The following is a 13851-nucleotide window of genomic DNA, read 5'->3' as shown; positions in this document are numbered from 1 at the left end:
ATGGTGCAGTAATCCTAGGTCAACAGTATTTAACTTTGTTTTTAAATTCATTACAAAAGGCAACATTCCAGCTGGTGATGAATCTGGGAGAGTTCCAAAATTAGCAGAAATAGTGGATATCATTTGTTACTGACATGTTGCCCACATTTTCTGAACAAAAGAATGTTGAAATGCAGCTGCAGCAGCTCACATTTCCAGATAGACAATACTCACGTACTAGACTTTAACATCGCTTGGTCAACAAATTGGATTCAGAGCAAATCAGTCTAACTATGAAATGTGAAATTTTATCTTTCCTTGTCATCTTATCTATAGTCACGATGCACTACCGCTATGTTCCAACACCTAAGGCTGTCCAATGATGGAACTTCATAGTCCTATGTTCCAGACTGCAGAAATAAATATTGTTTGCTCTTAGATGGTAAACAGTTCTGAACCTTGGAGAGAGCAAAATGCTTTCATTAGTTTGTGTTGTCACTCCAGTCAGAATCTTAAAGAGCAGTGAAAGTCCAATCTTTTCTCCTTGATATTACGGACAGTGACCATAAGATCATAAGATGCAGGAAGCAGAAGTAGGACATTTGGCCCATCGAGTCTGCTCCGCCATTCAGTGAGATCATGACTGATCTGATAATCCTCAATTCCACTTTCCTGCCTTTTCCCCATAACCCTCGATTCCCTTACTGATTAAAAGCCTGTCTATCTCAGCTTTGAATATGCTTAATGACCCAGCCTCTACAGCATCTGCAGTAAAGAACTCCACAGATTCACTACCCTCTGAGAAAAGAAATTCCTCTTCATCTCTTTCTTAAATGGGCACCTCTGGTCTTAATCTCTCCCACAAGAGGAAACAACCTCTCAGCATCTACTCTGTCAAACCCCCTAACAATTTTATATGTTTCAATCAGGCCGCCTCTCATTCTTCTAAACTCCAGTGAGTACAGGCCCAGCCTACTCAACCTCTCCTCATAAGAAAATCCCTCCATGCCTGGAATCAACCAAGCTTCTTTGGACTACCTCCAATGCCAGTATAAGGGGACCAAAACTGTTCACAATATTCCAGGCGTGGTCTGACTAGTGCCTTGTATAGTTTCAACAAGGCTTTCCTATTTTTATACTCCATTCCCTTTGAAATAAAGGCCTATATTCCATTTGCCTTCCCTATTACCTGTTGAACTTGTATGCTGGCTTTTTGTGATTCATGCGTGAGGACCCCCAAATCCCTCTGTGCTGCAGCTTTCTTCAGTCTTTCTCCACTTAAATAATATTCAGCTCCACTATTCTTCCTGCCAAAGTGCATAACCTCACATTTTCCCACGTTATATTCCATCTGCCAAGTTTTTGCCCACTCATTTAACCTGTTTATATCCTTCTGTGGGCTCTTTGTGTCATCCTCACCACTTGCCTTCCCATCTATTTTTGTTTCTTTTGTAAAGTTGGCAATAGAATATTCACTTCCCTCATCCAAGTCATTCATATGTATTGTAAATAATTGTGGCCCCAGCACCGATCCCTCTGGCACTCCACTAGTTACCGGTTGTCATCCTGAAAATGCCCTGCTTTTCCCTTCTATTAGTTAGCCAATCCTCTATTCATGCTAATATACTACCCCCAACACCATGGGCTCTCATATTATTGAGTAGCCTTATGTTCAGCAATCCAAATATATTACATCTACCGGTTCCCCTTTATCTATCCTGCTTGTTACCTCCTCAAAGAGTTCTGATACATTTGTCAGGCTTGATTTCCCCTTCATAAAGCCATGCTGACTCTGCCTGATTATATTATGTATTTCTAAATGCTCTGCTATTACGTCCTTTCTAATAGACTCTAACGTTTTCCCAATGACAGATCTTAAGCTAACTGGCCTATAGTTACCTGTTTTGTCTCCCTCCCTTTTTGAATAAGGGTGTTACATTTGCAGTTTTCCAATCCTCTGGGACTTTTCCAGAATCTAAAGATTCTTGGAAAGTTACTACCAGGGCCAGTACCAGTATCAGAGTGGACTCTGACAGTGAAAGCATTTTGCTCTCTCCAAGGTTCAGAACTGTTTTCCATCTAAGAGCAAACAATATTTATTTCTGCAGTCTCAAACACGGGACTATGAAGTTCCATCATTGGACAGCCTTAGGTGTTGGAACATAGCGGTAGTGCATAGTGACTATAGATAAGATGACAAGGAAAGATAAAATTTCACATTTCATAGTTAGACTGATTTGCTCTGAATCCAATTTGTTGACCAAGCAATGTTAAAGTCTTGATGTACAATTATCAAATTATTTGCAATATCAGAAGTACAGTTCCAACTTACTGTTTTTTGTGCAACCTAAATTTGCATATCGAGTTCCCTTTCCACACCAGAACCTACTCCCAACTTTATTCTGCCTCACCACCTGGGTTTCAGTCACTGGCAAAGTCTTATAGAACTAATGACATTTACAGCACAGGAGGCAGTAATTCAGACAATTAAATCTGTGCCAGCCTTTTCCTAGAACAATCCCAGATTAATGACACTACTCTGTGTTCTTCTTACAGCTCTGTATGTCTCTCCACTTCAAATATTTATATGATTCTCCTTTGAAACATCCAGTTGTCTTTGCTTAACCATTTCATATGACAAAACAATTCCATGCTACAAAAACCAATCTACCAAGAGATGAAATGTTACTGCCATCCACAGCTAACTTTCAGTGATCCTTAGAGGGGCAGTATTAGAGTACATTAGACTCTCCCAGCTTATGCCATAAATGTTTGATTTGGATGTTTTTATTTTACATTGGCTCTCTTACAATTTACTGCATGACTACAACATTTGGACACTTGTCCACCTGATCGCATCCTATAAGTGGCCTTCTAGGCAGCATTGTCTCCTCCCAGTTCCCCCGCAATTTATCCCCGCACCCCCACTTTCCATCTCATCACCCCAGCTGATGCCGTCATGGTGCCCATACTGGCATAGCTCCCTGCTATCAGTATTTAAATTGGCTGATCCCACTGTGACCCTATATACTCTGGTCAGGCCAAGCATAGAAATTGACAGGGCAAGGGATTTTCACTCCATTCAATGCCCAAGGTTTTTTGGTCCATCATAGGAGAAAGCAATTTTAAAACATCTAAGAGCATTTGGTGAACCAAATATTAATGTTTTAAATTTATTTGCCCTACAAATCACAACAAAGATAGAATAGTGACATAGTTTTTGACTGTATCATAGTGTTAACTGAAGTAGAAATAATGATTGATCTCCATAGCTATGTTCTCAGGGAATAACATTTAGTACCTGTACTGAAAATCACCAAACCACACAATTATGATATAATTTATGCTGTTGCTGTCATTTTGAGTGAGATTTTCAAATAATCCCCCCACCCCCTCCCAGTCTTCTCCAGGGCTATTGCTTGTTGATATTTGATGGCAATGGTTTTTGATTCTTGCAGTTTTATAATTCCTGTTGCCATTGATGATCTATCACTCATAAATACTCTAAATTATACAGCTTCTTGAAGTGGTGTGCAGCCATCTGATTATAAAACTACAGTTCACAAAATGCTTGTTATTTATGAGACGTGCTTCATGTAGAAAAGAGACAACAAAAACGGATGTGTACAGAGGAATATATCACTCGACTGCTCAATAGAACTTTAATGGTAGTCACTTTGCCAATCACAGCAATTTTGAGAAGCCATCAGCTATTATGATTAAATGAGAAGTGAAGCACGCAGGTGCAGACCTTTGTCTTTCCTCCATTAAAAGTAATGCTGCCAACGTTTTAATTAAAGACAATGTTGGATGTCGCAGCAACTCATATAAGGTGGAAAATCATTGTTTAGGGTCGGCTTCAGGACTTCAGTGTTTTGGCCATGCGCTGCTACGGATGATCATCAAGGGGATGGAGAGGAAGGTCCAGCTGTGAGTGGAGGAGGAAGATGTACTGGGAGAGTGGGAGAGAAAAGTCTAGTTTTGACTGGGAGAGGAAGGTGTGTTGGGGGGGCCGGTGTGGTTGGGAAACAAAGGTGTCAGGGGGTGAAGTTGGGAGGGGGGAACTAGCTGTTGGGGCATGAGCTTGGGAGCGGGGAAACAAAGGTGTCATGGAGGGGTGAGCTTTGGAGGGGATAAAGGTGTCGGGCAGGTGAGCTTAGTGGGATAGGGAGTACAACATACAAACAAGGAACAGGAGTAGGCCATTCAGCCCCTCGAACCTGCTCCACCATTTAATAAGTTAATGGCTGATCTGATATTAACCTGACATCTGCATCCCCCTACCCCCGCTAACCTATCACCCCCTTGCTTACCAAGAATCTATCTACCTCTGTCTTAAAAATATTCAAAGACTGCTTCCATCTCCTTGTCAGGAAGAGAGTTCTAAAGACTCATGACCCCCTGGGAGAAACAAAATTGCCTCATCTCTGCTTTAAATGGGCAACCCCTTATTTTTAAATAGTGACCCCCTAGTTCTAGATACTTCCACAAGAGGAAATGTCCTCTCCACATCCACCCTGTCAAGATTTCAATCAAGTCGCCTCTTACTCTTATAAACTCCAGCAGATACAAGCCTAACCTTTCCAACTTTTCCTCATAAGACAATCCACCCATTCCAGGTATTAGTCTCGCAAACCTTCTCTAAACTGCTTCCAACGCACTTACATCCTCCTTTAAACAAGGTGACCAATACTGTACACAGTAATTCAAATGTGGTCTCACTAATGCCTTGTATAACTGAAGCATAATCTCCCTACTTTTGGATCCCTTCGCAATAAATGTTAACATTCTTTTAGCTTTCCTAATAACCTGCTGTACTTGCATATTAATCTTTTGTGATTCATACACTAAGACACCCAGATCCCTCTGCACCTCGGAGCTCTGCAATCTTTCACCATTTAGATAATATGCTTCTCTTTTATTCTTCCTGCCAAAATGGATAATTCCACATTGTCCCACATTATATTTGGGGAGGTGGTGGCACAGTGATATTGTCACTGGACAAGTATTCCAGAGATGTAGGGTAATACTCTAGGGACCTGGGTTCAAATCCCAACATGGCAGATGATGAAATCTAATACAAATCTGGAATTAAAAGTCTGTTGGTGACTACAACACCATTGCTGGTTGTCATAAAAACCGATTTGGTTCACTGATGTCCTTTAGGGAAGAAATCTGCCATCTTTACCTGATCTGGCCTATATGTGACTCCAGGCAGCAATATGGTTGTATCTTAAATGCCCTCGGAATTAGGGATGGGCAATAAATTCTGACCAACGATGCCCACATCCCATGGATGAATAAAAAAAATCTCCATCTGTCTGATCTTTGCCCACTCACTTAACCTATCTTTATCTTGTTGTAGCCTCCTTATGTCCATTTCACAACATGCTTTCCTATCTATCTTTCTGTCATCAGAAAATTTGGCAACCATTGCTTCAATCGCTTCATCTAAGCCATTTATATAAATTGTAATCAGTTGAGGTCCCAGCACTGGTCCCTGTGGTACACCGGTCATTGCATCTTGCCAACCTGAAAAAGACCCATTTATGCCTACTCTTTGCTTCCTGTTTGCCAGTCAATCCATGCCAATATGTTACACCTTTACCATCAGCTTTTATTTTCGGCAATAACCTCTGATGTGGCACTTTATCAAATGCCTCCTGGAAGTCTAAGTACAGTACATCCACCAGTTTCCCTTTACCCACAGTACATGTTACTTCTTCAAAGAACTCCAATAAGTTGGTTAAACAAGGTTCCCCTTTCAGAAAACCATGTTGACTCTGCCTGATGACCTTGAGCTTATCCAAGTGCCCTGCTATAACTTCTTTAATAATAGCTTCTAACATTATCTCTGCAACAGATATACGTGGGTGGGGAGGGGGAGGGCAGGAATGGAGGGGATGTCCAGGTGAACGTGCAAGGGAGGTGTCTGTGGAGTCAATGACTGCCTCCTGGGGAGTGAAATAAGGGTAGGTCTGGTAGGGGGGAATGGTGAGAATGAGAGAGACAGAGTGAGACGGTAGGGTGAGGGGGTGAGGGTACGATAATATTGGTAAAAGGGTCAGCGAGGGTAGTTGATAGGGATTCAGAGGCAGACATTGACACTGGGGATGGGAAGGAGGATGTCAGGGAAGTTAATGGGGATGGGGAGGGATTTTCGGGAAGGAAGGGAATGTGCACGTTCACCTGGACATCCCCGAAAGAAAAAGGTTGTGGCTGGTAGGTGACTGTGGGGAGGTGGAAGGTGATGCTGGGGGATCAGCAGTGATGGGAGAAAGGAAATGGATGACTGAGGGAGCAGAAAGGATGAGATAGCTGAATAAGAATGTTAAACGCACCATGGGTAAAAATCCGAAAGTGAAAAGAGACTCATGGTGGGGAAAACAGGTGCTGCATGGGAGTGTGATCAGTGGGTGGGTGGAGATGCAGGTCAGCTCAGATAGACAACTGAAAGAGAACCCCAGTAGGCAGCATTGAAAATACTCAGGACATTGAGCTGAGTGTGCTGGGAGAAGGATCCGTGTGCTTGGGAGAGTGCTTGCACGAGGCTCCAAAAGCCCAGCCACACATGCACTCCTCCTTCCAGAATCACTCGTGGGCCGGCTGCGTGCATCTGAACTGCTAGTGTGGGGATGGGGGTGTGGGGCAACGCGGTGAAAACTGTAAATGAAGCTGAAAGTCAATATGCTTTCAGATTATTATCTGTGTGATTTTCCCCCGCCTCACTCTTGCGTTGAGAGAGGGATGATGTGCAGGATCCACACGTGTGTGTTTGCCACCAACCTCACCATCTCCACAGGCACGATCCATGTCCTCTCCAGTCAACGCAATGGCACACTCCTCAAAGTGAATGAGGGGCCTAATGTGGGCCACTCCACCCTGGTCTCAGACCTCTGCTGCTTAAAGCCAGATTCTCCTGCATGGAAACAGATGGTGAGTGGTGAGCGGAGCCATGGATGCGGTGAGGATGTAAGCTCGAGAGGGTACGAGCCTGATGGCGACGTGAGGGTATGTGTGTGAGTTTGTGGTGTTGCCTCTTGAGGTGTGAGATCTCTGTGGATGTGTGATGGGTTTGTGAGTGTGTGGGTTGAGAAGAATGACTTACCCTGATGAGACCATTCATCCTCTTGCGGCACTGAGTGGCTGTCCTCATTTGCAGGGCATTGGTGCTGACCACCGCTGCCACCACTTTCCATGCTAGATTAGTAACCTTGCTTGCTGGCCTTTGCCCAGAGTGGAGGTAGAAGACATCACGGCAGGCCTCCACTGCATCTAAAAGGCATCCCAGGCTTGCATCGCTAAATCGGGGGGCTGGAATCTTCTTGCATTTCAGTCCGTGTCTTCCGTGCAGCAGTCCTGTGATGTAAGCACTGAGAGACATGCGCACGGCTGCACTTTAAATATGGTGCCCAGCATAAGGAAGTGGCGAGGTGATGGCATGGCAGCTGAATGAGAGCCCACGCACTATCAAAACAGCATGTTTCCTAGAAATGCACGATTAATGAGGCAGGTTTGGGACAATACAGCGTGAAAACCCGCCTTTGCAGCTGGCGGGTAAAATGCTCTTTTTCTTCCCCACTACTGCACTTCGTGCAAATCTGGGATGGTTCCGCCCCCAGAGACCACCAGCCATACGATGTTCCTGCAGGCTTCCAATGCCTATAGAATTCATTTCTCTCTGTCTCCTGAAGCAGACTTCCCCAATGTAGCTGAGTGTCCTGCTGATCCTGCTCATAAAACTGACTCCAGGAATTTACCTGGGGTTTGTGCTTAGGTCGGGGAGGGTACAGGTTTGTGGTGACTAGAAATCATTGCTCACTGATATTGTGACAATGTGGAAACAGGAAGGAAAATCAGCACCAACTTCTTCGAGAGGAAAATGTTAGGAAGGATAGAGAAAAATTAAAAAAAGAAACTTCAGATTGGATATTGGTTTCAGGCTATCCAAATGACCAAACTGAATACAACTGATTATTACTCGAACTCAAACACATTTTACATTTGAACAATAGCGGCACAGGGTGAGTAAATGTGTCTTGAACAGGAGTGCAAAATGAACAGCAGTATGTCAGCAGCCTATTTTACACTGTGGAAAAGAAAATTAAATGGAGCATGAAATGGGCTACCTATGTGCTTGTCACCCATTCTGCCTTTCCAGCCAAGATTTCACATGTTGTTCCTTGATGGATAATACCCACATCACAAAACTGCTGTCAGTTTAACATAATTTGATCTCCTATTCTAAGTGTATAAAATGGCAGGTGTAAGAAGTAGTTAAAAAAAGTGAGCGGGGTTAAGACATAAATTTTGAAAATACAAATGGAACTTTGCTCTGCTTCTAACTGTAGTGTACTAAATCTTATTTTAATGCTGACGGAAGTGACAAAAAGAAAATAAAAATTTCATTCCTCAGCAATGTATTCCTCATCTTGATGTGCAAATGATTTCAATAGGACAGAAGTAAAAAGATAACTGGATCTAAAAATCCATAGGTATGCCACCAGTCTCCTGTCATAACTCTTGACAGGAGATCAGCAGAACTTCCAGGTAAATAGCTCACGGAGTTTACGTGCAGGAGCTATGGCAGGAGACCAGAAGAAACCCTGTGGGATTTCAGGGCAAATTATTTTATTTTGCTTTGTTTTACCAGTACCTGCCTATTAGCTTATTTTCTCCAAATATTTTTAAATTCACATGTCAACATGGCTTTCAGATGAAAGGGATTGTCATTATTTCTAAATGGGCAGTAATAGGAAAACGTTATAAAATTGCAGTACAAATAACTTGCAGACGGAACTGATTTATTTTACAATGCTTTTAGTTCAAATGGATTCTTGGTGAAACTGTTGAAAACATGGGCAGAATTTACATTCGGTGTGCAGGCGCGTGCCTGACATGCCGGGATGTGAAATGATGCGCGATGACATCGGGCATGAGTCCCGGCGCCACTGCGAACTCACTCAATATTTTGTTTGGTGGGCGCGCAGCGGAGTCGGCTGCATGCTCGCTGATAATTGATAGGCCTATTAAGGCCATTAACTAGGTAATTAACTTGAACTTTACGCTGTTCCTGTCGAACCTTACGGTCGGCGGGAAGGCGAAAAGGTCAAGCGGGCTTCACGTTTTTTAGGAAACCACAAGCGGGATGAGGCTTCCTAAGGCTAATACTGATGAAATAAAAACTTTATTTTGAAAATAAAGACATGTCCCCGCGACTGCTTCCACCGAGCCCACCCGACAACAGGAAATCCCTGGCACATGAGTCTGCGATGAAATCCTGGGGCTGAAATTCACACTGATCAGGTGGGCGCATGCCCAGCCCGATCGGGTGTGAAATCACGCGAGATGATGTTGGACAAGCATCCCGATGTCATCCCGCACTCATGTGATATTTCAGTCAGCAGGCGCACCCGCCAACAATTAAGAGGGCAGTTAAGCCCATTAACGGTGCAGTTAGTGGTAATTTTACACAGCCCTGCCAGGCAGCCTTCACATTTTAATGAAACCTCATCCAAGGGCAGGGTGAGGTTTCTGTTATTAAATAAAACAAAAATAGAAATCTGAGAACAGCATTTTTATTATCTATATGTTTAGAGGCCTGATTGTGATGCTTGGACTGTTCTTTCTTGATTTTAAAAACTTTTATTTCCTGGGTTTTGGTCTTTAGCCCCTGAGGTAGCTCTCTGCCTTCATGGAGCTTTCTGTCAGCGCTTGCTGCATTGGCATCATCACCCACCCACCTCCTGCCTCCCCCCCCCCCACCCCGGGCAGCGCTGAGGTCTTCAGTGCGCACATCACGCTGGTTGGCCGTTAATTGCCAGCCAGTGTGAAATTGCGGTCGGGGGCTGATTGCAGTCGGTGGTCCGTTTCCCAGCTGCTCCCAGGCCTGCCGATCATGCCCGCCCGCCAAGCTGAAAATTCAGGCCCTGATGTCATTTATTTTGGCTGGTAAATTATACATGATGACATAATAGGAATCCGCTCCCATTGCCTATATATTGTCTGTTAATACAATTACACTGAGAGCTGGTATTGCTGCAGAACTCAAAGTTCTCCATCTTGAATGTAAGGACTGTAATAAGAACCTGGGGCAGGATCTTTAAGTCGGTGAGTGGGGGGGGGGGGGGGGTAGTGGGATGACATCGGGTAGAACTCCCGGCCTTACCCCCGCATCGTCTCCATTTTCAGGTCGGCGGGGGCTCAGCCAAATCAGCTGTGCGCCCGCTGACCTGTCAGCAGCCAATTGAGGCCATTTAAAAAGTCATTAACCTAATTAATGCGCCTGCCCATCCAGCCTTAGTGTTGGCAGTCAGGCGAGGAGCCTCGGTGGGCTTCAGAAAAAACATGAAAACTCATTCACGGGAGGGATGAGGTTTCAAGAGGGTTTTTAATTTTTTAATAACGTTTTAAGTTTAAGTGATGGACATGTCCCAGCTCATGTGACAGTGTCACATGAGGAGACATGTCAGGGAAATGTTTTAAACATTTGCATTAAAAGTTTTAATCCTGAGCCGATCTCTCTGAGGCAGCACTTAGCCTCAGGGAGATCAGTGCGCTCTTTCGTGCGCATGGGTGAAAGAGTGCACTGCCGGCTGAGGGAATCCACCCCACCCCCCCGCCCACACAGGGAGCACACAGCGCCCCCTGGCGAACGCCATGCTGGGCGGGCCTTAATTGGCCCACCCACGTAAAAGGGGGGCGCGTCCCTGATATGGGGGTGGGGGGCGGCGGGCCAATCGGAGGCACGCCCGCTCCTGCACTTCCCCCCCGACGGGGGAAAATTCTTCCCCTAGATTTGCAATGAACAGAAGAGGAACTCCTTCTCCCATTCACCTGGCATAAGTTGCCTACAGATTTTTAGTGGGCTTTTCTGCAGAGATTTCCAGTCATCCAGCATCAGTTTGAATTCGACACCCTATACAAGAGCCTCTGTGGAGCCTGTGAGCAGCACAGTGGGCTTCCTGACCAATCAGATTCCTCATCGAAATGTATGGACAGTAAAGCGGAAATAAAAAAAAACAGTAAATCTAAATTAAAATTAACTAGTTGTATAGAAAGCAAAATAAAATTTGGGACATAAATGTGGGATTAAGGGAAAATAAAAACCCTAAATAGAAAAACAGAAAAGCTTAAAAAAATAAAGATTTTGTTTAGAAAATGTATAACATTAATTTTCTACTGAGAGAATAGGCTGCACACACGAAATTTTGTAAATTTTCAGAGCCAAAGAGATTGTTCATCTATATATACCACCGATTATGCCATTAAAAACCAAGTTAATCCTGATTTTTTAAAAATTCATTCACGGGATGTGGGCTTCACTGGCTGGGCCACCATTTATTGCCCATCCCTAGTCACCCTTAAGAAGGTGGTGGTGAGCTGCCTTCTTAAATCGCTGCAATCCGTGTGGTGTAGGTACATCCATAGTGCTGTTAGGAATGGAGTTCCAAGATTTTGACCCAGTGACAGTGAAGGAATGGCGATATATTTCCAAGTTAGGATGGTGAGTGACTTGTGGTCCGGAGTTGATGTTGAGGACTCCCAGGGCAACTCCCTCCCAACTGTATACCACTTTGCCGCCATCTCTGCTGAGTACGTCTGTGGGGATGGTAATGGTGGTGTCCTGGACGTTATCTGCCAGGTATGATTCCGTGAGGATGACTATGTCAGGCTGTTATTTGACAAGTCTGTGAGATAGCTCTTCCAATCTAGCCCCCAGATGGAGGACTTTGCAGGGTCGACAGGGCTGAGTTTCCCTTGTCTTTTCTGGTGCCTGGGTGATCTGTCCACTTTCATTCCTTTTTAGTGACTTTGTGGCTTGCTAGGCCATTTAAGCGTCAACATGGAGTCAACAGTATGGACGGCAGATTTCCTTCTCTTTGTAAAAGGACATTAGTGAACCAGATAGGTTTTTGCAACAATCAACAATGGTTTCATGATTTTTAGTGAATTCAAATTCTACCAAATGCCACAGCGAGATTGAAACTCGGGTCCCCAGTGCATTTCCCTGGGTCTCTGGATTACTTGTCCAGCGACAATACCACTACCCCATTGCCTCCCCCTGAACAATACTTAAACTTTTCATCAGTCTTTAGTGTGAGAGTGGTGATTAGTTAGCCTAAATTCACATCATATCATTGATTTCTGTGCAGATTCCATTGGCAAGAACTGTAACAGTGCAGCCTCTTGAGGAGCAGGATGTTACTGGCTGCAATTTCTGCATTTCTACATTTAACAGCGCATGTATGCTCACCAAATGTTGTCAGTTTTGCCCTGTAATAATAGTGAGCAATGACAGCCTTGACATTATTAGTACAGCAAAATCCAGACTATTGCCTCTTGTTATACTGAGTTTTCAAGAAAGTATTTTAGTTACGAACCTTGAAAAGTGTCGATCCTACTCGCAGTTACTGTTTTATAGGCTGGATTCTGTCCTGCTTTTTTAAGAAACTGAGACTGCAAAGTAAACCCCATTTATTTATAAAGGCTTTGAGATGTTGACTCACATCTAATGATAATCAGGTGGAGACTGCCAGCAATTTTGTTGAAGAAACTATTTACCTCCTGCCTTCATCTCTCTGGTTAAACTGTATTTAAATATTGGCCTCTGGAGACAAGACGCAGAGACTCAGTTTGGCATCTTAGCCAATGGCAATAATCTCTGTTCTGCTTGATCAAGCTCTCCTTCATTGTGTTTGCAGATGCATATACAAGCACAGAGGTGAATTACAATTGGACCAATGGACCAGAAAACTCTGTGGAAGTCGCAGAAGATGGCTCTCGCCTGAATCAGTATGATTTACTAGGACAAACTGTCGGGGAAGAGCTTGTCCAGTCCAGCACAGGTTTGTAAAGAGAATTAAATAAAGCTGATGCTAAAGAAAATATTTTATTTGGGTGCTCAGTACGTCAAGAAAATTAATACGCAAAAAATGGTGTGATCCTGGGAAAAACATCCTTGCGTAGATTTGCTCTGGTTGCAGAATGACTGCATACTGAGGAGGGGAGCGGTGGGGGTGCTGGGTGGTGTTGGTGGTGGTGGTAGGAATTTGGAATGGAAGCAGTTTCTGCCAGGTTTTCAGCCCTTTGTGGATACACTTGTAAATTTTCCTGGATACTTCCTTGAACTGCCCCTCCATCTATCACATTTGCAGACAGGAATCACATCTTGCTGGAACTCCTCCCACCACACCCCCCTCCCCAAAATATGGCCAACTTTGCTGTAATGGCCTCTAGAGGGCCCCATTGTGCCACATACTATGGAGGGTTATTATTTCAGTTGAAATAGGAAACTCTGGTCACTTTGGTCATGTTAGACCAGCTTACAACCATCTTCCAACAGAGTGAGATGGGTCTGCTCTGAAATTCTGGTGCCACCCCTATGGTGCCATTAATGGCTTAGGCTTCTCCTGCTATTAAATAAATGAAGCTACCTCCAATATTTATAATGGAGTGAGAACCAGCATAGTTGGGCAACTAGAAATTGTGCCTCGCTGCACTTCCAGTCGGTGGGGAGGGCCTGTGCAAATCCTAGGCTCCTGTTTGTAATCTGATTTTTTTTTAAGTTCTTGCTAATTAGCTGCCCAGTCTGTGACAATTTATCATTGTTTTGATCCTGATTGTAAGGCCAACTACCTGGGATGATTGATTAGTTTTAACAAAAAATGTTTGTATATTTTAATTACTAATACAGTGTACTTTTCAGATCAGTGTGAAAGCAGAAGACCATTGCAGAGTCTTATTTGGATTTTTCTTGGAGAAATTAAGCTAATTTGTTCTCAATTTATACCAGTAACTAGTGGGGAAAGAAATAGTAGGTGCTAAACCCACTAACACCTGTGCATGTTTGTTCTTTCACATTCTGATGAA

General features: G+C 43.8%; 1 protein-coding gene across 1 annotated transcript in view; it reads left to right on the top strand.

Annotated features, from left to right (window-relative positions):
- Positions 1-13851, top strand: part of gabra2a (gamma-aminobutyric acid type A receptor subunit alpha2a) — a 365339-nt gene that overhangs the window by 245812 nt on the left and 105676 nt on the right. The window contains exon 7 of the mRNA XM_041183039.1: positions 12684-12827. Within this exon, the coding sequence (XP_041038973.1) occupies positions 12684-12827 (144 nt within the window). The remainder of the gene's footprint in view (positions 1-12683; positions 12828-13851) is intronic.

Source organism: Carcharodon carcharias, chromosome 1, assembly GCF_017639515.1.
Source record: "Carcharodon carcharias isolate sCarCar2 chromosome 1, sCarCar2.pri, whole genome shotgun sequence".
Classification (NCBI taxonomy): domain Eukaryota; kingdom Metazoa; phylum Chordata; class Chondrichthyes; order Lamniformes; family Lamnidae; genus Carcharodon; species Carcharodon carcharias.
The sequence above is the reverse complement of the archived record's forward strand: the minus strand, read 5'-3'. Positions and strand labels throughout refer to the sequence as shown.